The sequence below is a fragment of the Dufourea novaeangliae genome, unplaced genomic scaffold, assembly GCF_001272555.1.
Source record: "Dufourea novaeangliae isolate 0120121106 unplaced genomic scaffold, ASM127255v1 scaffold21, whole genome shotgun sequence".
Taxonomy (NCBI): domain Eukaryota; kingdom Metazoa; phylum Arthropoda; class Insecta; order Hymenoptera; family Halictidae; genus Dufourea; species Dufourea novaeangliae.
Window position 1 is genome coordinate 2,370,879 of NW_015373910.1, and position 23,504 is coordinate 2,394,382.

The 23,504-nt window shown below is 40.9% G+C and overlaps 1 protein-coding gene across 1 annotated transcript in view; it reads right to left on the reverse strand.

Annotated features, from left to right (window-relative positions):
- Window positions 1-23,504, reverse strand: part of LOC107193994 (unconventional myosin-XV) — a 74,231-nt gene that overhangs the window by 48,221 nt on the left and 2,506 nt on the right. Inside the window, 18 exon segments of the mRNA XM_015583548.1 lie at window positions 137-241; window positions 1,150-1,961; window positions 2,578-3,031; window positions 3,279-3,455; window positions 3,530-3,801; window positions 4,011-4,755; window positions 5,038-5,275; window positions 5,591-5,968; window positions 6,991-7,148; window positions 7,226-7,513; window positions 7,892-8,221; window positions 8,309-8,587; window positions 8,662-8,839; window positions 9,264-9,548; window positions 10,216-10,325; window positions 10,412-10,475; window positions 10,556-10,644; window positions 16,947-17,057. Coding sequence (XP_015439034.1) covers window positions 137-241; window positions 1,150-1,961; window positions 2,578-3,031; window positions 3,279-3,455; window positions 3,530-3,801; window positions 4,011-4,755; window positions 5,038-5,275; window positions 5,591-5,968; window positions 6,991-7,148; window positions 7,226-7,513; window positions 7,892-8,221; window positions 8,309-8,587; window positions 8,662-8,839; window positions 9,264-9,548; window positions 10,216-10,325; window positions 10,412-10,475; window positions 10,556-10,644; window positions 16,947-17,057 — 5,073 coding nt within the window.

Here is a 23,504-nt window from a genome sequence, read left to right on the forward strand (position 1 = left end):
GTTAATGTCCTCAAAACTATGATACAATATTCTGTACATGATTATCTAACACCGATTATATTTATCGTCACGGTTCAAGTACGCCGTACTAATTCACCGACGGTTCTATTTTTGTTAGATGATAATCAGTAGATACCTTCGAGTAGCGTCCGATAGAATCATTGGGCCCCATTTGGGCACCGTTTTGGGGGGCTGGGGGGACAAGATTCATACTGGAGGGGCCTGTGGACAACACCGTGCCCTGGAAACACACACCCATGCCGCGATGCGGCTCAAAAGCCAACCAGGATCGTCCGCGAAGGACCAGATATCATCGTACCTGTTCAAGTGCGATCGCGATCGGCGAAGCTGGCTCCCGTGCAGTGTCGTTGTGCAAGAGCGATATCGTGTTAGTACTAGTTACATGTGATCGTGAAAGTGACACGCCGAATCTCCCGGCTATCCGTTCACTGTGATGACATTTAACATGCAATTTTCTCTGTTTTATGTGTCGTTACGACACATCGTAAGTGTTGCCGTGCTTGCGAGGTGACGCGGTGACGGGAAAAAGAATTGAATCGAGAGTCAAAGTGTGTCGGTATTTTTACAATGTATGTATAATGGTTCGTCGTAGGCTCGATGTGTTTGTGTACTGTCATTATTTTCTGGGACGATGGAATGGGATAGTTAGCTTCGATGAGAAAATTCTTCGCGTGATGGTTCATTCCACGATTCTTTCCGTGGATGAACCGAAGGATATTAGAAATCTTAAAGTACACGATTGAGAAGATAATTCAGGATGAAGACTGTTTAGAATTCCGAATCGCAGATATTTTTCGTTCGTCAAATTGAATAGGAAGTTAACGGATGAAATGAAGATTCATAGGTTTCCTATACGTTTGGCCAGTGATTAATCTTCTTCGACGTGCAATCAATTTAAAGGTTAACTTCTTAATCTACTTATGAAATCGGCAAAAGTTAGATCACTTTATAAAACATGATTAAGCAACGAAGGAAGTGGATAAATGTCAGAACAATCAAAATTGAGCTGGAATGCTGTCTATAAACTTTCGATATTTCATTGTCCCAGAAAATAACCGAGGATACCTGTCATATCCCAACACTTCGGTGTAATTATTCACAGTTACAAAATTACAAGTGGTTTCTCACCGGTTGTTGGTTAGAGTTCTGAGGACTCTGCACAAGCAGTTGCTGAAGAGCCTGGTTCTGCGCCAGTAATTGCTGTTGGATCTGTATATTCTGCGCCATGGCACTCTGCAGGAACGCCCTTTGCAGGTTCTGCTGATAGGCCATCATCTCGTTGTTCTGACTCGGCGGTGAACTGGCATACTGAGGGAGGCTGAGACCTTGCATACTGTAAATGGGTATCGGCATGAAGCCTGGGCCCATGTTCATGTTGGTACTTTGCGTGGGAGGCACTTGCTGGGGTGAACTGAACATCGGCATCATCATAGGCGGAGACATCATCCCTGGTGTGATTGCGCCAAAATTGAACGTCGCGTTCTGATTCGGTATGTCCATGTTGCCTCCCCCTTTGATCTTCTCTAACAACACTTTAGCCGTGATAGTTTCATCCTCGGGGCTTCTTAGCATCATTTTAACAAAATCATCCACAGTTTCGAGTCTCCTTTCGTCATTCTGGTCTTCTTCATTGGTCTTCCTCTTCAGGGTATCGAGAATTATGGCATCACCCTGAGACCTATCGTCGCTTGTACCTTTGATGCTAGCAGCTAGACTCCTCGCGTCGGATAATTCGTCGAGATTCCCGTCCAGAACCGGCATGAACAGCTCGTCCAAGAACTGATCCACATCCGAGGCTTGACTAGGCACCCTGACGCGTCTCACGTGCGACGCCAGGGAAGGAGCTTCGCTCGTGTCTGACATGGCGGACGATTTCACACCGTACTCGCTCTTCTCGATGTACGCTCGGCTCGATTGGCTGCCTGGTAGTGCACGTTTACCTTCAGATTTAGAGAAATGTTCTTATGGAATAATTGAGTTCTTACAGATTCGTTTTTATAACACATTACTGTTTAATAGAGTATTATTATAGTAAGGTAAAGCGACACGGTAATGCGGTATAATGAACAAATGGTAAGTGGAAAAGAAAACGTAAGGAGTGATATCATCAATCTGAATAATGTATTGGGTATAGCTGTATCATTTATGTATGCACTGGTTGACCTGCTCCTAATGAATGGGAAAACCTCTAGCAGGTGCTGGGTTTTCTCTGGTTTATTGTACATGAATTGCATTGGAAATTAGTATGATTTCTTAGGAAATGGTATATTTCTTTGTAGAACGTTGTATTTACTACAGAGTGAGAATGGTCGTTAGTATGTGATAGTATTACTTGGAACAAAATTCTTATTTTAAATATACTGGGAATGTTTCTACCTTCACGCTTTTTATGTATTAATTATTCACTCATTGTACCAGTAATTAGACAAATTAAAAGGTGTCATAGTTTTTACTCGGAAGGGTACCTTCTTATGATATTACTCTTAATTAAACAAATTAAAAAGGACATGAACAGAATGTGATTATTATTTATTGAATCATAATAGTAACACTCACCAGGATATTGAGATTTGATGAACCTAGTTTGCGATCTAATGTAACTATTCTTATCGTCCTCCGATCTTCCAGTCTGGCTGACCGATTGAATATCCGGATACTCGAAATCGATCGTTAGATCCTCTTCCTCAATATTCGGCTCCGTTGTCCTCGTTATCCTACTATACTTCCTTTCCTGTGTAATTTCCGTTCTCGTCATGTACTCGACGTTACTGACTGCAGGCGTTTCTCCAATCCTTTCGAGGCTATGGTACCGTTCGTTCAGTTTCGACGACGATAATCCGAGGTTCGCCAGCTTAACTGGAGGCGACACCACTTCTGGTTGGAGCAGGTTATCCAGACTACGACTTCGTTGCTTCTCTTTTTCGAAGTATCTGTCGTTAAGAGCCGATTTTCGCGATAAACCTGTCTCCGTTGTAGTTTCTAATATAGCCTCGTGAGACTGTTTTCTCATCTGGAATAAACGCAATCAGACAGTTGTGACTCATCCTAAGAATATATTACGTATTTTTACAAACTATAATACACAGAAATTTGCATTCAAAATTACATTATATTAGGTGTACTAATAAGTAATCTACTGTATTTTGTCAAATTCAAAACCTGCTTATTTTCAACGAAATCAAATTTTTGGGCTTGCGAAAAATAATTTTCATGATAAAATAATTCTAATTAAATTAACAGTGAAAATTTGAATTTACCGATGGCTTCGTTACAGGTGGTTGAGGGGGCGGAACAGCGGGTCGCCTAGGAGATTGAATCTCCGGTTCGACGGGTTTGTCCACAACCTTTGGCACTGGTTTCCGCTCGAGAGGCTGGAAAGTCTTCAGAACCGGCGGTTCTATTTCCTGTTCTAATTCTCGAATGATCTGCGTATGCTAAAACGAAATCGTAAACATTTATATTCCAGTAAATACGACGACCTGATTTACGACTAATTAAACGAACTTACCTCTCTCTTCTTAATGGGTGGGAAACTGTTCTTCCGCTGTTCGAGGAACATGTGTTTGGCGGCAGGGAAAGCTGGCGCAAGCTCCATCTCAGAGATCAGATCGAGAACGTAATCGAAACCATTGGTTTCTGTAACAATGGCGTCCGGACCGTCTAACTGGTTCCATAGAGTGATGGTCCAGCCGGAATTGTCCACGCCGTGATTATGGACAGCGAGATTAGCCAGTTCCTCGCAGGTTGTCCACGAATCCACGGCACAGGTGACCGTCTCACCTGAAAGTAACAGTAAATTTTATTATCGTAATATAGCAAACGTAATAATTCATATGTCGATTTCACTAATTTTACTTTTGATAAGTGCTCTATCCCATCACTATAAATAACAAATTTGTAAAAGATACTATTTGATATTTCGTATACTATCATGATATTTCGTGTGCTAAAAGAAATTTCATTAAAAATTCAATTCGTATGACACCCACCGTCATAGAATCCCACGCTGAGCGCCATGTTAACGCGATTCCTGTTCGCCCTCCACTCCAATACGCAGGGCGGATAATTCCTCGGTACGTGGTGCACAATTTGTTGATTAGTGCTCATTATCCTGAATATAGTCCTTTCACCTTGCAAAAGCTTCCTCTGGCAGTAAGCTTTGTATCCGTCGTAGGCGTGATCGGACACATACTTGAGAAAATACTTAAACAGTGTTGAACTGGGTTGGAAGGCTGATAGACAGTTGGACAATAGCAACCAGCCTCTCTCTTTGTTAGCATCGTTCTCGTTTTTCCACGTTTGATTCGCCAGCTGGCACAGAATTTCGTCTCTTAATTTTTCATTGACGATTCCTTTGTTCACGATATAGTCGCCCAATGCTTGTTCCCTTTTGCCACTCAAGTTGTTCTCGTTCATGAAACGGAGGATCATTTTGAAGATCATCAATGAGTCTGTGTAATCTTGGTCCCGAGCTTTTGCCAGGAACGGTGTCTTTATTGGTTCTCGTTTCATGCCGAAGATATGGCTCTTGAAGTAGATGTTAGTGAATTTTGAGAATTGGTGCTGGTCTATGTCTGGCGGGAGACTGTAAGTTTGGTGCATTGGGATCACTTGGCCGACAACTTTCAGGAGGTTTCGCTCTGTGTGGGTTGGTTGCCAATCTGAAGAACAAAAGTATCACTTTTCAGACATTAACGATTCATAATACTTCAATGGGTTCTATTCTTTCTGGGACTGGATCCTAAAAGGGACCATCGCAAAGAACATTAACAGTTATTACTATCAAATTGATGGACGTGTTGAATTCCGTAGAAATAAAAATTTTGCAAAACTAATATTGATTTAATGATTTCCTGTCAACAAAGAATAGGTCCCTAGAACGCTGTAAACAAATTTATGCAATAGATAGTTCTATTCTCGAACTGCCTAGTTTTCGGTGACCGAATACTCCGAGGGTAAAATCAAAATATCATTACAATTTTAATAAAAGATCGGTAAAGAATTCTAATAAGTCACCATCAAGTATTCCTTGCTAGCCCTCTCGATTTCCGCTCTCTTCGCCATTTCCTCTTTTAGAACATGGAATTTTTCACGCTGCTTCCTTCCTCTATATATCTTTTGTGCCATAAGCGCCCCTTTCTTGAGTGCTTTGAACTTCTTTTTTTCACGATAACCACGATAGACCGCCTGTATCAGCACGGTGCTTCGTGAAATATTGAGGAACCTTCTTCTCGCTAGAAATCCTCTGGTATATCTGTAATTGTCCAGTTAAAAACACCTACTGTTAGTTTAATTACCAGAAACGCCTTCGTTCAGTGGTAATTCCTGTTAGCTCCGCCTACAGACTTTATGTTTGTTAGGTATTCTACCGCTCATAAATATCAGGACACCATGTTTATATGAAAAGAATGTGATATTTTATAAAAATTACATATTTTAGGCCCTAGTATTACTTTATAGTAGCATACGCGTTGTCTGTCGAGATTTAATATCCCCTAAATAATTTATTACATTTACTGCACATTCTTTGAGTCTCCTAATACTTATGTCCGGAAATATAAGTTTCTACCTTTGAACAGTAATGGCCGCCCTTTCCAAGATGAGCGCTCTATTGTACTCCAGAGTCCTTTCCAAGGATTCCCTCAAGAATACTCTCGTCAAACCCAACTGATATTGCGACTGTGCCTCTTTTGGCGCGGCTTTATCCAGAATTATACGGCAGAGCTCCTTATTCGGAGCTCCTCTAGGTAGATGCGTTGACACCAGGTATCTATATCGATCAACAAAGTGTCCGAAAACAAGTCGAACTGGGTAACCCGTCTTCCTGATACGGATAGTCTCGAGCATCCCAGTGTAACGTAATTGTTCGAGCACGCAGGGCATGTCAAACTTCATTGGCGCCTTCTCTGTGTTCGGTTTGATGCATCGCACGAACCATGGATTGCATCTGAAATGATTAATAAATATCGTAATACGTGCTGAGCTAATAAAAGAATGTTAATGTTATAGGAAAATGATTGTTGACATTGGATGTTAGACCTGATGGATAATTTTATGGATTGCATTTTTCTGATCTAATTAGTGATGTAATGCGTTTAACATTAATTTTCTGTAGGATCGTGTTACATCTTTTCAGTAGTCTCGCAAGATAGTAGTTCTTTGGATAAAAGTTTGTCATTTATTTATTAAATTATTCTGGCAAAGATCATAGAATTTTCCCTGAGACCCAATAGTACAAGTTTAATCGAATTACAATTCCATTACAGAAAAACTTTAGTGTGCATCTCATTAAAAAATTGTTAAGGTCTAGGTTCATGGGAATTAAATATATAGAATGCATAGAATTTATTCCATTCTTTTTATGGGCTGAGGAAGATTAGAAATTGTAGACTTAAAATGAATCATTTTAGCATTTCGATCAATCTGTGCAAACTATTTGGAATTTACTTTTATTTCTGACTAAACTAATAAATACATTTGAATTAAAAAGAAATTACGATAAGTATAAGGAATTAAAATAGTACGGTAAAATTGACGAACTAACAGGATTTATCCTGTTAACAAGGTAAATAGTACTTTTAATTATCCAACTATAAAATATACTTTATGCTTGTTATTTTACAATCTGCCATTCATTTCCGGATCGAATCAGCAATCATACAGAGAAATCGTCAAATTTCTCGCCAGTTCGAACTGCAAGAACTGAAGCCGTGAAAGTCGTACAAATATGTATCAAGATACATTTGATTATATTTCACAGCAAGTGCACAGAGATTTTATCTACGAGACAAGAAGACTACGTTAATATTCCTGTTTGCTTAAATTTGAATACTAGATGTTAGAAAGTTAGTGCTTGAAACTTCTTCCTGGCATTCTTAATGTTTACACTAAACTGTCATAATTTTTCACTACTGCGTCACGTAAGAATTCGAAAATTGTAGTTAAAAAAAAGGTTTGACAAACACTTACTGTGACATCGAATCTAGAAGTTGCTGCAGACTGTCGTGAAACCGTGCAGACACGGTCGGCGTTCTTGGTTTCATAGTGACGAATCTACCGTTTGGTTTATTCATGGTCTTATTAGCCTCGTGGGTTGTCCTTACATGCTGGAACATTTTACTGACCATCTGGAAAGGAATCAACGATCAAACCAACTGAGTAAAAGACTTCATAAAAAATTTCCTTCGAATGGAACAACGCTTACGGATATTTTACTGCTTATTAATAATTCCACCACATCTGGTCGCAAAGTGTCTCTGTTCTTATCCAAGAAGCCTTCAACGTTATACCAAACTTGGCCGGCGTAATGTTTAATGGCGAATTCAGCTGAATTCATTCGTGGCCTCGAGTACAATTCGCTCAGAGCGTGATTGTAATGACACTTTTCAAGAAACGAGAGATCCGTCGCTTTGGGAAAATTACTCTCGTCGTCCAACAGATGCAGAATACCGACTGGTTTCTTTGCGATTAGGTGAATAACTGGCAAATTGTCCTGTTTCAAAGGAGAATAATTCAACTCTAATTAAAGAAACGATACAACCCTCTTCACAATCATTTAAAAAATAAGAATATCAGCAATTCCTGTCAAAAGGTAATAATAGAAAATAGAAAATACGATGAGACTTTTCAGAAGAATAACGAAGTAAAAACAACTTTCATCTAATACTAAATCCACGCAAAAACTAAGTCCAATAATGTAATAAAGTTAATTAACAAACTATCATTAAATACAAAGTAATTTTTAATGAAATTCCTCTATTTCCACTGTTCCAGTTGGTTGAAACTTCTAAAAATTTTCCAGCACACTACTTTCGACCACACGCAATGCTTTCGATACCTTTCACTACCAATAGTATAACTTTTCACTCACAGTGTAATTTATAGTAGTCCAGTCAATTTTCTCTTTCACGTACTCCTGCTGCTCGAGCTTGAATATGTGCTTGTTGAAATAAAACTGCAGGTTCTCGTTCGCGTAGTTGATGCACAGCTGCTCGAGGCTGTTCTCAGTGAAGTTCTCGAACCCGAATATATCAAGGATCGAGATGGCGGCGGTCTGTTTGGTCCCTTTGTAGACGATGTGATTGACACGTGCTACCAGCCAGGAGAACAACGAACTGTAGAGAGCCTTTGCGAAGGCATCCCTGGCATCCAGGGCCTGATCGATATTCAACGCGGTGAAGACTCTCTCGTTTCTTGCCTCCTGCGAAACGAAACCGATTAATCAGATCGATCCACGAAGATCAGGAGCAGCGAAGCGTTCTTGCGTCGCTTTCACCGACACACGCACCGTCGTTTTGGTCGTCAGCGCTCTGATGATCCCGTCCGAATTCACTTGAAGAAGATGAGCTGCCCATCGGATTTCGGCGTCCGACCCGACTTCCACACCCTCCTGGCCGTGTCTCATCTGCTTCCGGTGGAAGTACACGTTGCCCAGGTGCAACACACTCGCGAGAATCTTGAAGATCGTGTCCTGTTCCTCGGACGTGAACCCCAACACTTGCATGGCGGACAGAAGAGCTTTGAAGTCTTGGACGTCACTCTTCCCATCGATCTCGCAATTTCCACCCTGAAAGTTGATGTTTTAAACTTGTTCGGGTATTGGAGATTCTGTTATGGGTGGAGATTAGAAGTTTTAGCAACCTGGTTCAGGTAGAAGTATTTGTCTGGGGTTAGTAAACCGTATTTGTCCCTGAGTTGCTGGTCCAGGCCAGCTAGAAGCTCGTAGAAGACGTGGTAGTTCCTTTCTTCAGAAGCTTGAGTGACTATTCTACTTTTTTCTAGGAGATACTGGGTTATTCTTCCCCCTACGATGACTCCACTGAAAGCATTAGAGTGATTGATATGGGTGGCGACTGTGGTGTCAGTGGTTAGATCAATCAGATAAACGTGAGGTATCACTTGTATAATGTACACTTTTGAAAATATGTATGATTTATTGCTAGCAAAGTAACTAACGGCTTGAAATGTCTAAGAAATTATGTACTACCTTCTCTAATTTGAATTATCAACATTTTTTAAGTAATGTATTTCGAATTACAAGTTTCGTCTTGATATGCTTTCATATAAAACGCGTTGTATATCATTTTTGTCTTTAATCTTTTTAATGTCAAAGAGATCTCATATATTTAATTTTTCCTCGAATTCTGCTTTTGCAAAAATTGCGGAGGCTTTAAATCAATATTAAGAAATAATCATTAATTAAAATAAATGTATGGTGTCTTGTGGAGATGATGAACACTCACTCTCTAAAGTAAACCTCCAGATATTTGCCGAATCGGCTGCTATTATCGTTTCTCGGCGTCTTTGCGTTGCCGAAGCTTTCCAGTAATGGCGTCGCCTCGAGGATCTGCTCAGTGACCAGATTGTTCGGCGCTCGATTAACGGCGGCTAGGTACTGCATTACGAGTTTCGTGGATTCTGTTTTTCCTGAACCGGATTCGCCGGAAATAACGACCACCTGATTTGCGCTGGCATTATTTGCAGCGGTTACTTGACTATATGCTGATGAGCCCACGGCGAACAGGTGACTATAATGCACCGTAATATTATTATTAGTTAAAAGAAAGAACAAAAAGGAACAAACGTGTCGATATACGGGAAAATAATAATCACTTTAGAATGAGCAATCGATATCGAATGTAAATTATTGTATCCTGTTTGACAATAGTCAAGAGTAATTACCAATAATATTACATTCTGTAGTTTTTTTGTATTATTATTTCAATGAGATATTATTACAGTTGTAAATATTTGAGATAGGAGATCGACTCTTGTTTCGTCAAGATGGATAAATATTGAGTAACACTGTTTCTGTAATATTATTATACTATAAATTTTATTATAATTTGGTAAAGAATCATCTGTTTCTTCTATCTAGCCTATTATTTCAAGTTTGTTGTAACATAAGGTAATTTACAGAAATATGATACTTTCACAAATTCGTAACAAAGTCCAAGAGCTCTGTGTTACCTAATTATGTTTAACTAGACTTAAATTTCTTGGAAGATTCTTCAATTACTCTACAAATTAAAGTGAAAACTGAGACACACTTTTTTTGTTACATGAAATTAGAATAGAGTAAAGTTTTATATGTAGACATGAAATGTTATTTTACTTTTACCGGAGGTATTACATAAATCGTTTTTTCTTCAGTGTCTATATGTGTTTTTTAAATTGAAGTAAAAAGAAACTCACGGCGGCAGGGTCCCGAGTATTCGTCCTTCATAGAGTTTCACTTGGTCCAGGCCATAAATGTCAAACATTTTATAAGGATTTACCGCCACTAAAATACTTCCCGTGTACGTCTGTCATTTAAAAAAATATACTCTTATTAAATTACAATAAAATGGCTTATATCTGTGCAAATAAAAGATCCAGTAAACGAACATACATATATTAATTCCTTGTCGTATCGAATTTTCAGGTTCCATAATAAAGAGGCCTCATTGAGGTCGCTGCAATTTCAACAGTATTTCCAAATTACAGAATGAATTCTATTCTATAAATAACAGAAAAAGAATGAAACCGGACCCACCTTAACTGAATCATGTCTTCGACACCATTTTGCCCAAGATCCTGTCTTGGCTTCACTCCACTCAAATTGGTCAGGGTGAAAATTTGGGGCTGAAATGTGAAATTACAAGTATACAATTATCTAACCAGTATTAAAAACTAATTATAATATTCACATATTAAAATTCTGATATTACTTCCTATGTAGGTTTACACAAATCAATAGATCTTTATTTTTGCGAATAAAAATGTTCTACAGCAATTTTTATTTACGACTCAACTGTACATAGTCCTAAGCCTAGTCTTCATAACCCTAAGCTTAAGTTCCACTTCTCCATACTGTTCTATATAACACAAATCTGTTTCCTAAATCTAGAATCTACACAAAAAATTTGCAAATCGAAGAACTCCCAAAGATTCGATTCAGATACGAAAGAAGAATTTGAAAACGTCGTGTCGCACCGCATTACATTTTCGTCGATCACGCGTACGCAGAGGTACGTCAATGGTTCCGGTGACCTCTTCAACTTCGGCCTCAGGGTAGCGTCTCTGGACACCGTTCGTCTGACTGTGCCCTGCCTCCTCGAGTACCCGCTAGAGTCGCTTTCGTCATTGTCCATCGGGTACACGCGAAAGAACTCGCGGGATGACGCCGAAGAGGTCGTCGAAGAGCGTAACGAGCCACCACGAAATTCCTTGGGAAAGTCATCGTCGACGGAGTTCAAGCCGGCTAAGACCCCCTTTAAATTCTTCAGCACCGACATCGTCGTTTTGTAATGCCACTCGACGAAGTCTTGCTGCGGCGCGCACAAGCACACCTCCTCGTCCTTGACGAAGACACTTTCCTCCGAGCGTAACCTTGACTTCCGAACAGGAACATCGTAACACGGTTGCGACGGACTTTCCTGAACTGGGTTTGACTTCGAACAGCTGTCTAATTGTAAGTTAGACTCGTGTTCTCTGATGTGATGAATCGTGTCTGAATGGTCACTACTACCGGTTGGGCTAGAAGGTACTGATGAATGGACTGATGAGGATCCCAAGCTAACTGTTGGCTCTGTGTAGTGTCGATCTTCTGGGTTCTCCATTGGTAAATTAGTAGGAGTGATGTTCATTCATAATTTGGGTTTAAGCACTTTGATTCTCTGGTTACACCAGATGGTATACACATCCAGTTTCCAAAGACCACATTTTAGCTATTATTGGTTCAATTATTCTATATGTCTCGTGATATTTGATTAAAAAACAGTAAATACTATTAAGGTTCTACACTTTTTGTACAATCAATATATACACTTATTTCACCACCAAATGTTCTTTCTTCTCCAATTGCTTATTTTTTAGACTTCACTGTTTAAAGATTACTGCTAATTAATTAATCTTCTTGAAGCTCTTCTAAATTAGAATTTAATGGACATGAACCATATCGAAGATTCCCATCACCCGAAGATCTATTTTTCACAAATTTTACTCCAATCTTCAACCATCCACAATCACCATCAGTTCTTAAACCGTTCCTCGGCACCTGAAGATCATTACAATAATTACCAAAGCCGCATCACTATTCAACGTCTACGACTCATCGCACCGATGATTGTCTCCTTTTTTCATAGTAATTTGTGAAAGATCATGTTCCCCAGGCCATAAAACTCAAACTTTCTCAAAATTAGCGTCCATGGATCGTGCAGCCTACCGGAACTCTCCTAACAGTGTCTTTTTTCCAGCCGGTTCTTGCACGATTTCCTCGACGGTCGCAACCCGATCTCCGACAGGAGAATGCGCGTTAAAAAAAGGAAGATCCCCGCAAATTCACATAAGACGCGAAAGCCACTCACGGCGAGACTCAACCGGATACCGAGACCGCCTGAGTTCGCAGTTCCAATGGCGTCGCTACGTTGCGATCGCGGGGGAATGCGATCCGCGAAGGGATATCAACCTCGCCGGCGACTTAGGTCGTGCGTGGTAAACAGAAATCGATTCCGTTAGGCGATTTTATATGGACGTTCGTGGACGAAAGAAATTAATTAAGAGCTTCCTTTCACTGATACGCTAACTAAACGACGCGTGAGGCTATTTCAGATATCTTACGAATTTTTGTTCACTGATACGAAATCCCTTCTCTTTCTCGCTTTGGTTTCTGCGGTGTCTTGTAATTACGGTGCAGGCTTTAATTTAACGTGTTTTTGTGGTAATAAATGGAGATCTGAATCGAGCTAAACTGTTCGGAAATTATGCCCACTATGGTACTGACATGGTTACTGTGAAAGCGGAATGTTCTGAAGATATTGTTGTATTATAAGTTAACATTTAAAGGACGGGCAGGTTTTTTCATACTTTTTGTATTTTCGAGTCAGAACTTTTATATATTTGTTATAAAAGTTGTTGCTGTTGTTATTTGTTATAGTGTTATATTACGAAAAATAAGCGATCCACCTCAAATCTAAAAATAGTCTTCTCATCCTCTACAGGTTAACAATGAATGAGTCTGTTCATGGACATTATTCTTAAATATTTGTTATTATTTTGTAGTCTTAATAATACATAAGACACTGGTTTAAATTTGCGTTTGTTTGACATTTATTGTAACGGACTGAATTTTTAGATTGACCATAAGCTAATTCGCTACCTGTCTACTGACAGAAAGTAGCTACGATTTCTTAAAATAACTACAGGCGTATTTATATAAAAAAAGTTATGATGTAACAGTTATATAAGAATATTTTTTTCGTAGTTGAACAGTCACTGTACGAATTTTGTATCGAGTTAAGCATATGAAAGTGGATAAAACGTAATGTTACGCAATTTGTGAGGTGAATTTCTCATTTCGACGCCTGTGTGCACCGTCATCTATAATGGGACACCGTTGAACTAGACTCCCCTACCAATGCACGACAATGCATCGAGAAATCGAACATAACGCACCACTACAGCGACGAATAATCAATGTTGAAGGTGAACTGTCCGACGATACATGATTACCGTGCAAATAAAACCTCGAACACGTCCGATTCTTGTTTAGCGCATCTACGAAAATTGCGTTAACGTTACGCTGTGTACGCAGTTCTAGAATAACGTTAAACAATAAATACGCGCACTAAGCTCCCCAGACCTATTATGATCATTTATTCCGATGAAAAGTAAAAATTACAAGCAATGAAGATAACAACAGTTGTCTTTCGTAAATTGCCTGAGACTGTAATTAAAGGGGCTTCTTATAAAATAGTCATAATTATTACCATAAATATTTATAAAAGTTTTAATACCTAAAAGAAGTAATTTTTATGGATCTCAAATTTCTCATTAACACGATTGCTCAAGTGAGTCATTAGATGGTTATTGTTTAATAAAACGTTTTTTATGCTAGGAGCTTGTAACGCGTCGTTAATAATAATTACCTGCGTTTAATGTCCATCCCGGAGTTACCATTAACGTAATTCACTAGAAAATATTAGGCTCGAGATAATTCTGCTAACCACAAAACCATCAGCTATATTTACGTCTCGTGGCTAGTATGTACATATCCTTAGTTATATTAAAACCTGCATAACACACGAGATTCTATTTAAAATTGTTTTGTCGGTACGTTCTGGTTGTCTCGAACTAATTAGGAATTCGATTTTATTATACTACATTCATTACCACTGACTTTTACTGTTACGGATTCGATTCCATAATTTTTTATGGATGTAGAGGATGCAGAACTGTAACAGCGAATACGAAAGAAGCTCCTATGGTTTGATAGATACCTAATATCGATTATGCCTTCTATAAGTAGCAACAATTACAGTACCAGTCAAACAAATTCAGACAGAGATGTTTTTCTTTGTGTTTATTGTTACGGTGATGTTGCACAAGTTTTATTCTGCAGAGTATTTACCATTAATTCAACGCTAAGAAAACAAAGATTAGGCAAGGCAGGCGTTAATTAGTTAATGCAACATCGATGGTATTCCTAATTTAAATATTAGAATAGAAGGTGTTTGTCGCAAAACTGGTGAAGTGGGGTCTGGGGAACTTCACGAATATTCTTCGAATATTTTATTCTTATTCAATAGCTGTTTACTAAAAGAGACACATGTGTAATAAATAATAAGATTTGTGTAATACGCACCACAAGTTAGGATAACTTTGACTCAATTAGGGGTAACATTGTCTCAAAGTCAGGAAATGATTATTTTCAATATTGCAGCTGTTTGCCAGGTATTTTTTACGTAAAATACCTTTTCACGCAAAAATGAACTTAATGTATCAACTTTCAGAGCTGCAAAATCGAAAATGATAATTTTCTGAATTGGAACAATGTTAGCCTGACTGACAACGGAACATCGGGGACTGATACACTCCGTTTTTATGAAACTTTGCATAAATATTTATTAGACCTATCTAAGAAAATAGCTGTAATTCGTTCGTGCCCGTTTTTCACTTTGAGGGAGGCATCAACCCTTTTATCCGAACCGCTATTTACGTGCTTATAAGTCGTAAACAACAAAAGATATAAAAAATTGGTTGAAATAAAAGTTATACCGTTTTTTGAGATCGAATTAATACAGCTATCTTCTTAGATAGGTCTAATAATTATTTATGCAAAGTTTCCTTGTGAGTCAAAGTTACCCCGACGTACAGTAATAAATATTAAGATTTCCGTTTCACCAATTAAATCACATCACTTTCATAATCAGAATTGATGAATGGTTTCGAAAAAAAAAAAATTGATCTGGGGAAGAGGAGCAGCGGAATTGACGAAAGTGAAAGAGACGTGAACGCGAAAAACTCGGGGACACGATGTTGTTGCCAATACGGTGTCCTTGGAGCTTGAAAGTGCAGGAAGGTGTTGCAAATAGCCGGCACGCTGCCCCTTTTCGATATGCACTTTCACGTCGGGGATCAACACATTGCTCTAGCTGGAGCAATTTTGCGTGATGCCGCGGCGGCCCACCGTTGCGGAAGTATTTCGCGGTATTCCGCTAAGTATGCGCGGTATTCGACTTTCTATCCGGGACCGAACGCATTCGACTGCCCCGTTAGGTTGGCCACACCAATGGAAACCTTGTTTTTCGTCCCACCTATTCTAACACATTAATCTATGTATGTACATACGTATGAACGTTCAGGATTCCCTGAACTTGTACTCGTTCTTTTTCGTTCCTCTTTTTCGTAACGGGTTTCGCAAACGGGCTTCAAGGTTGCATGAACTTACGATCTGGATTAAATGCGAGAATTCTGTTCTATCGAGACGATGCACGGAGTGTTTCAGACTGATTGGATGATTTATTAATCTATTGTTTACTCGGTCCAATGAGTTCGAGTAATGTTGAAGCAAAAGTTGAAGACTGCGAAAAATGAGAATCTCTTGGGAACTGGTATGATAACAATTATGTGCATGGTTTTGAGATAACTGAAATAATTGCGGTATTATTATCGGTATTCTAAATTGCTACATTCTTGTTTACATGGTAATGGATGTTAGACTCCAGAGCAGAAGAAGATTAATTACAACACTTCTTGAGTGATGATGACATCGATTGAGAATGAAGCATGAATGGTATTTCTTACGAGGTGTTTTCCATTTCTAATAAGAACTATACGATAATATTGCATTGATGAACATTTAACGAACCTGAATAATATAGCTATTAACAAACCGTTGTATCTAGAATAACAATGAATTCTTTAGTTTTGCAGGAAGAAAACACTTTTCCATGTTCAAAGAATCTATGTCATCTCTGTGATAATCAATTTCGATAATTTCCATATTCTTTCCCAATGATCATTGGTCACCGAGTCAACGAATAATCCATATAAAAGGTCGACGACCCGCGTATAAGTAAGCATGAAGTCATGCGACTTCATATCACGTATTCTAGGTATTCATATCACGACCCAGATCGACGTAATAAACAACCACTCTTATCCATTGTATCCGTGCCAAATTGTTTCAGCAAAAAGTCAATAGAACATAGTTAGAACGGCGACCGACCGCCCGGAGCGAGCGTCGTCTTAAAGGAAATGCAGAATAACCGGTTGTTCCTTGGCCTCGAAGTGGACCCGTATTGTTGACTAGCGCGTAGCCTAACATACTTCTATCCAGTTCCTCTATCCCTTCGAGATAATAACACACGAGCGTAGTTTCATTGTTGGCCTGTCTATGGGGAGAACGGTAAATATCCGATTCCTATTCAGTCTGGAAAGAAACGAGTGGTTTTCGTCGTCGGACGATGCAACGAGACGCGTTCTCTGTTTCGTACGTACAGCCGCTCAAAGACACCTCCACGGATTCTTGCGCAACTTATCTAGCCGATCGTTCAGAATCTCGATGTAATTTATACAGTTGGGTGTCTCCTTTCCACTCGTCAACGAGCACGGAGAATGTCCATTGAGATTGCTTGGGCTGGGATAGATTGATATTTTCATACCTTGCCGGCGATCACTGCTTGAACGGAGAGCACGTTGGCGGCTCTGTGGTATTCCAAAACCTCGCCTGGTAGCACGTGGCCGACACCTGGGTCGAACCACACCAATTCACCCTGGAAAAGAAAATCGATTGCGGTGTAATTTACGGGGAATCGAATGTGAACGATTAAATTCGAAATTCGATTTCTTAACCGAAGAATTGTATATGGACTTGAAATGTTGTTGTAGTTTATAGTTAGGGTATGATAGACGAATAAATTTGAGATCGTTCCAGTCTATAGTTGGAGAATTGATGACTGACAATGAGTGGGAAAGTCTATTTGAGCGTGTACATTGAATGTTCATTGATCACAAGTTGATTTGTATTTGGCAACATTGGCAATAAATCGTTAAGCCGATGAGCGAAGCAAATCTTTTTTTTTATGTGTTTGCGAAAAAAGAAATTTAATCAGAATACTTTGATATGCTTACACTGTCAACGGAAGTAAAAATTGACAAATGTTGTTCTATCAAATAGTGTACTTTGTGCTTGTGCCACTTGTAAATTCCGAGGATTGTTTGTCAATTACAATTGTCTCTGAGGTAGTTCTGAGATTCTAAGTAGTTGAAGAGAAATCAGACCTACAAGTATGAGAACCAGCACAATTTAAAAATTGCTGCACTTTAGCCTTCGATATTTTACTGGAAATAATTTATGTATCAATGCATAAAACCAACACTCGCACAATGCAATCTTCTTTTCAATCTTTGAAGTTCATGAAGTTCTAAAATTTAAACGTTTGAAATTCCTTTAAACTTTCGTTCGATTACACTTCTTTCTGTGCACAAATAAGAATTTAGTATTTCCCCTCGATCCTACTAATCGCGTTTATGTTATTTAATTCCAACGAGTATTTTGAAAATGTTTAACAAAATTCTACACATAGTTGCTTCTAATTATTAATACATATAATGTTGTATAGCTTGTAGTCAATGCGCAAGTGTCCCTTAGAAAAATGAATATTCATCAATTTTTGCTGAATCTCTCACCATTAAAGATTGAATAGCGAAGATCAAAGGAAATCAAATATCATTTTCCAATAATTTTATCAATCCATAGATAATAATAAATTCATGTTAAATACTTCGAGATTTTCTAACTATTGTTAGTCACCCAACATTAATATCACACCGACTGATGTATATACGGTCATCACTCATCATCAGACGCAGCATTGGCTAACAAATAATTTCAAGAGTTCTCAGAATAATAAAGAAACGATCACAGAAACGACTCTCACAATCCACCAGCAAATAATAAAGGTTAACCACCGATTAATCACACCGTCGTATTTTTCTCCGCAAACTAACCGTTTTCACGTTCCATGTCGGATAAGACGGCGGACTCTCGACCTTCGTCTCACCACTATTCGACGGTTGAACTTTCCTCTTCCCGGTGCAGAATCCGAAAATCGAGGATGTCGTCACCGGCGAGTTCGTTCGACCGCTATTAGCGTCGTTGTAAGCTTTCACATGACTGGTCGCGGACTTCTTCACGTAGTTCGATCTCTCCTTGCTCTGTTTCGACGAGATTCCAGTTTCCTTGGACAGTTTCCTATGACACTCGGTCCCTTGTGGCTTTTCAATCGAACACTTTCTCGAACTTTTCACATAGCTCGGAAGAGTGGTCGTCAGCCTGGTCGCAGCGCCAATCTCTCGATGATTCGAGCGAAAGTTTTCGATCAGTCTGCCCTGAGACTTGGATCTGTACCTGATAGCCTCTTTGGACTTGGCAAAGTTGCCATTGGATCGGGAATCTACTGTGTCGGAGACGTTGCCGCGAGAGGACACGCTTGTTTCCTTGGATCGATCGGTCTCGATCTCACACAGGTCTCTGGCCGTTTGAACGTCAGAATCCTTGCTCTGGTACGACTGACTCTCTGACGGAAACTCCGAGTGAACTTCGACAGAGTCCTCGGTCCTGGAGCTGTTCTGATCCTCGTACACGTTCGCGTCCTTCATGTTCTCGATGATCCTCTTACGCGACATGGTCCTGCCACCGGTTCCTACGTTAGCCTCGTGCCTACTGTTAGCACCATCTTTCGAATCAGTTTTATGATTATACCTCTGAAGACCCTTCGACGTTTTTCGAGACACCTTCGCGTAAAGTGCATTCCGCTGGGGGTTTGTTTTCATATCAACAAGAGGCAACGTGGCTGAATGGCACGGTGTGTCGGGAACAGGGTCTCGGAGGTGCCTAGTAGTCGTTCTGAACTCAACATCCACGGCTCTTTCTCTGAAATGCGTGTTTCCGGATCTGGAGTACCTGGACAGGGTGTTCAAGGACACCAGGGAGCCTCTATGCGTCTCGGTGTTGGCAGGTAACGAAGTCTTCCGTCTGCGTATCCTTCCGTAAACAGGTGGCTCCTTTTTCACCGCATCCTTGGCCAGCCTCGGGCTGGCCCAATCGCCCGTTAATCGCGATGATCTCGACGCGTGGACTATCTTGGGCAAGGTCGACGGTCTGCGCACAAGGCCGCTGGTAGTGTCCTGCAGCTTGTTACCGACTGGCAGGAAATCACAGACTGACCTGGACTCTCTCTCATCCTCTCTGCCCCACCTAGCGATCCGCGGGACGTTCCTCGGGAAACTGGAAGCGGTGCCACCTTTCGCCTCTGAACTTTCTAGCTTCTCCTCCGCGTGACTCCTACCACGAGAGACAACAACTGGCGCGTCCACGCTGGCACGTCGCCGAAGTATGTCCTGTCTGGAGATTTTCCTGAAACCCTGTGACGGTTGAGCTACCTTCCCCGAATCTTTGTGCGATCTTCGGGCTATGGAAGGCAGTGTTCTAGGCCTCTCCTGTTGATCCCTATCAAACTCCCCGGATCCTCTACGACGATGACGCAGGGTTTCTGATAATTTCGAGCTGCCTTCCTTCTCATCCCTCTCGTTATTGTATCTTCGTAAGATTTCTTTTCTAGAAACCGCCAGATCTCGCGGGACAGTGTAGAACACCTCCTGATTGGCGGGCCTCCCGCCTCGAGGACCATATTCCACAGCGATCCTAGGATCCAGGTTCCTCGTTCGGCCGGAAGCATGATGCCTCCTCGCGCGTTCCGTCGATCCGCTGGAATTTGGAGCGGAATTCGTATCTGGGTCTGGGCCGGCGGAATTATGCAATGCGCGTCGAACGGATAACGGTTCCGCGCCGGCGTAGAAAGCTTCCGAGCGCGTGTTTCGTGACGAAAACCGATTCTTCGAGGTCGACGATCGCGTAGACCTGCGCTCGGGCTTCTTGATGCTGGCTGTCCTCGCGGTGTCCATGTTGCGCACGCCAGGTCACCGGTCGATTTTAATCTGCATTTCCGACTTTCTTCGACGCTGATCGCGTACGGATCATCCGCGATGCGAATTGAAATTCTTTCAATTATCGATTCTCATCGTCACTCTTGCTCTCTATCAACATCGTTTCGTTACGATCTTATAAAATCTGACACTTCTGTCTTATCAAGGGTTCGTTGACAAATTGAGCATTTAGGAAAACGAGAGTCGAAATAACGTCAAGAAATTTTTCGAGGCACTCAAACCGTGTCCACTTTCTATCACCGAAACCGGTATCAATTAGCGAACCACTCGAAGTCATCGGACACAACGGTCGAAGGCATGGCTTAGACGTTCCACGGATGGGAATGTACTGTTGAAGACATTTTTAAATACTACGCTAACGGGAACGCCAATTAAATCGCGAACAGACCACGAAGCACGTAATTCAGCAGAGGCGGCCGGCATTTTCAGCGTGTGCCGGTCTCGTTTAACACCAATTAACACCGAGTACCGGGAATTTGCGTGAACCTGACATTGTTATCAGGTTGAATAGTACGGGTTTGCTTGGGGACCAGTTTCCTGTCTAACCAGACGCTATCGAGCAAGATTAAACGTTAACTTTATCCGCCGTTATTCTTCTGGCAATATGACTCAGTCGTGAAATGTATAGTAATTCTTATTTAAACGTTTATTATCTTTTCTTCGAAATGGCTGTCAAGTCGACTTATGGGTGACGTTCAAAAATATTCTGTATCCATCCTTCCTAACCAGAGAAGATGCTTCAGGGTTCAAGGTCAACACATACAAGACCCCTGTTGTCTCCTATTCTTTCTATTTGCAGAAAGCTTCTGCAAACATGACACCGCTCGTAAAATCGTCGACGAGGATGAGAAAAGGTGTCTCCTAGTCAAATCCAGGTGTCAGTGACCCCTACTTTCATTCCACGCCAGCGACGTCACCGTGATCGCGGCATTTCGTCACGTACCTACGACTACTTCGACAATCGTCCTGAATCTACGGACGGCGAAATGTCGTCCACGGGACAGCCTTGCGGTCGTCATCCGACGAAACAACCCAGTGTTCCCTTTAAAATGACAAGCAATTATCGAGCGAACACGAAACGGTCCGCGGTGGCTCGACTCGTTTAAGAAACCGATCACGATCGGTCAAGATTCGAGACAATCGGTCCGCGCAACACCGTCACGCATTTTAAATTCGGCTTAAAGAAGTTAGGAGGTCGTCGAGACGGTTTACTATCGAGCGCATTGGGTCACCAGTCTCGAAAAATCCGTGATGCTCGCGTTGAATTCGTTAACGGTCTTCCGACGCGACGTTTCGGGAATACGAGCGCGCACGGTTTCATTGGACGTACGCTTCTTAGAGGCCGAGTTCCTTTCGATTTAAATGGCCCGTGTGTTTGTTTCATCGCACAATCCACATTCTTCGCTCGATCTTCTCGAAAGAGATTATTGTAAATAAATTTCACATCGGATTCCACGGCTCGGACAGTCACAGATAGTTTCCCATCCTCGTACCCAACACCTCCGTCTGTCCTTCTCTCTTTCTCCACGTCGTTGCGTCCCCCGATCTCGCTGTCCTTCAACTCGTTTCACAAGCCAGTTTCACACATAGCACCGACGAGAGCTCGACAATAAACATCACGAAATATCCAATCTGAACGCGTGGGAATAAAGACCCATCGAAGTCCCCTGTGATATTCACAGCAAGAATTTCCAGATTTTCAACAGCGGCCACTGCCTGTTCGCGAAAACCGATCAGCAAAACGGGGTCAACCGGAAGCTCGATGGACTGCACGTTGCGATAACGATAGACCAGTCGACGAACCGTCAGACGAACATCCAAAAATTGGTCCAAGATTAATCGAGGGCTAACAATAAATCGCTTTCGTTCCGTGGACGAGGAGGAATCGGGTACCGCGATCCGGACGCGAGGATGTTCGATGCAACACTGGAAGTTATACGCCTCTTCTCCGCAACAATTGCTGCCTGTGCACAGTGGCGTACACGTTTTTTAATTATGCTAACGTCTAATTTACCGATCTCGGCCACCGTGTCCCTCTTGGAAATGGACCTTAAGTATTCCCTTTTTCAAAAAACCTTCTTGGACTATCCGACCTGTTGCTCAATGGCCCTATCGGACGTTGCGAAACGGAGACTTTCGTGCACCAAGGGAACGGTTTACATGCATTACCGATGGAAACAACGAAAGAAGAGGTGCTGGCGCCAGTGGATCGAAGTGCTTTGGGGTGGAACCAAGCGTGCCTCTCTTCTTATATAAATTACGCGCTAAATACGCGTACGCCTACGTGGAGCAAGCTGGATATAGGCTGAGCCAGCCGCGAACGGGAAGCGGTTCTCTAACTAGCCACCGTGGCGAGTTGCAGAAACGGACGGGGCTGTCGATGGTAAAAACCGATTGTGTTCGCGGAACCGTTCGAATCACGCTCATACGAGTCCGACGTGAAGAAGATTCGGATTGAATAATAGTTTCACCCGGTTCTCGGATTACTTTGTAGTCCGATTTCTCGAGAAATCGGAGCATCTACTGTGACTTGTTTTAAACGCGTTGGGAATGATATTTTTTTTTTAATTATTTGTTAAACTTGCTATTTGTTGACTGTAGTGTGTATTGGATCTTATCAATTTTAGTGAAAGGGTTGGGAGGTTTTCAGTAATCAAGTGTCTAGAATTTGGGTCACGCTTAGTTAGATGTTTTTTATTGTTCGGTGGCAGTGATTTGTATGTTTGTGTTGTGGATTAAAAATTTTCTAATGTCCAGTGAGCTTTTTCATGATGTTACAGAAGTAGTGGTGACCTTGTCCTTATTAATGACAGACTGAAGCTAATTTCTCGTTGGATAGATCAGTGATCGAGTAACGTTACTGTTACGTTTTAGACAGATCACGCGCTGGGAAAGCTTGTGGAATTCATCTGACTGTACGTGATCACACGATTCTGAAAAATAATAGTATTTATGAGTGGAATGTCTAATATCTCAATCTTTTACAAATGTTTAATTTCTGTAGATAAGATAACGAAGTAGAAAAAAATATCATTCTTTAATATTAAGAAACAGTTAAAACAATAAAATTCAAATATCTGGTAGCTTCGAAAACTTCTGACAGCTTGATATTTACACATCGTAGATAATGTTACTGCCAATAGAGTGGAAACAAATTGAGAAATTAAATAAATATATTAATTCGAAAAAACTATCCAAAGTAGTAATTCCTA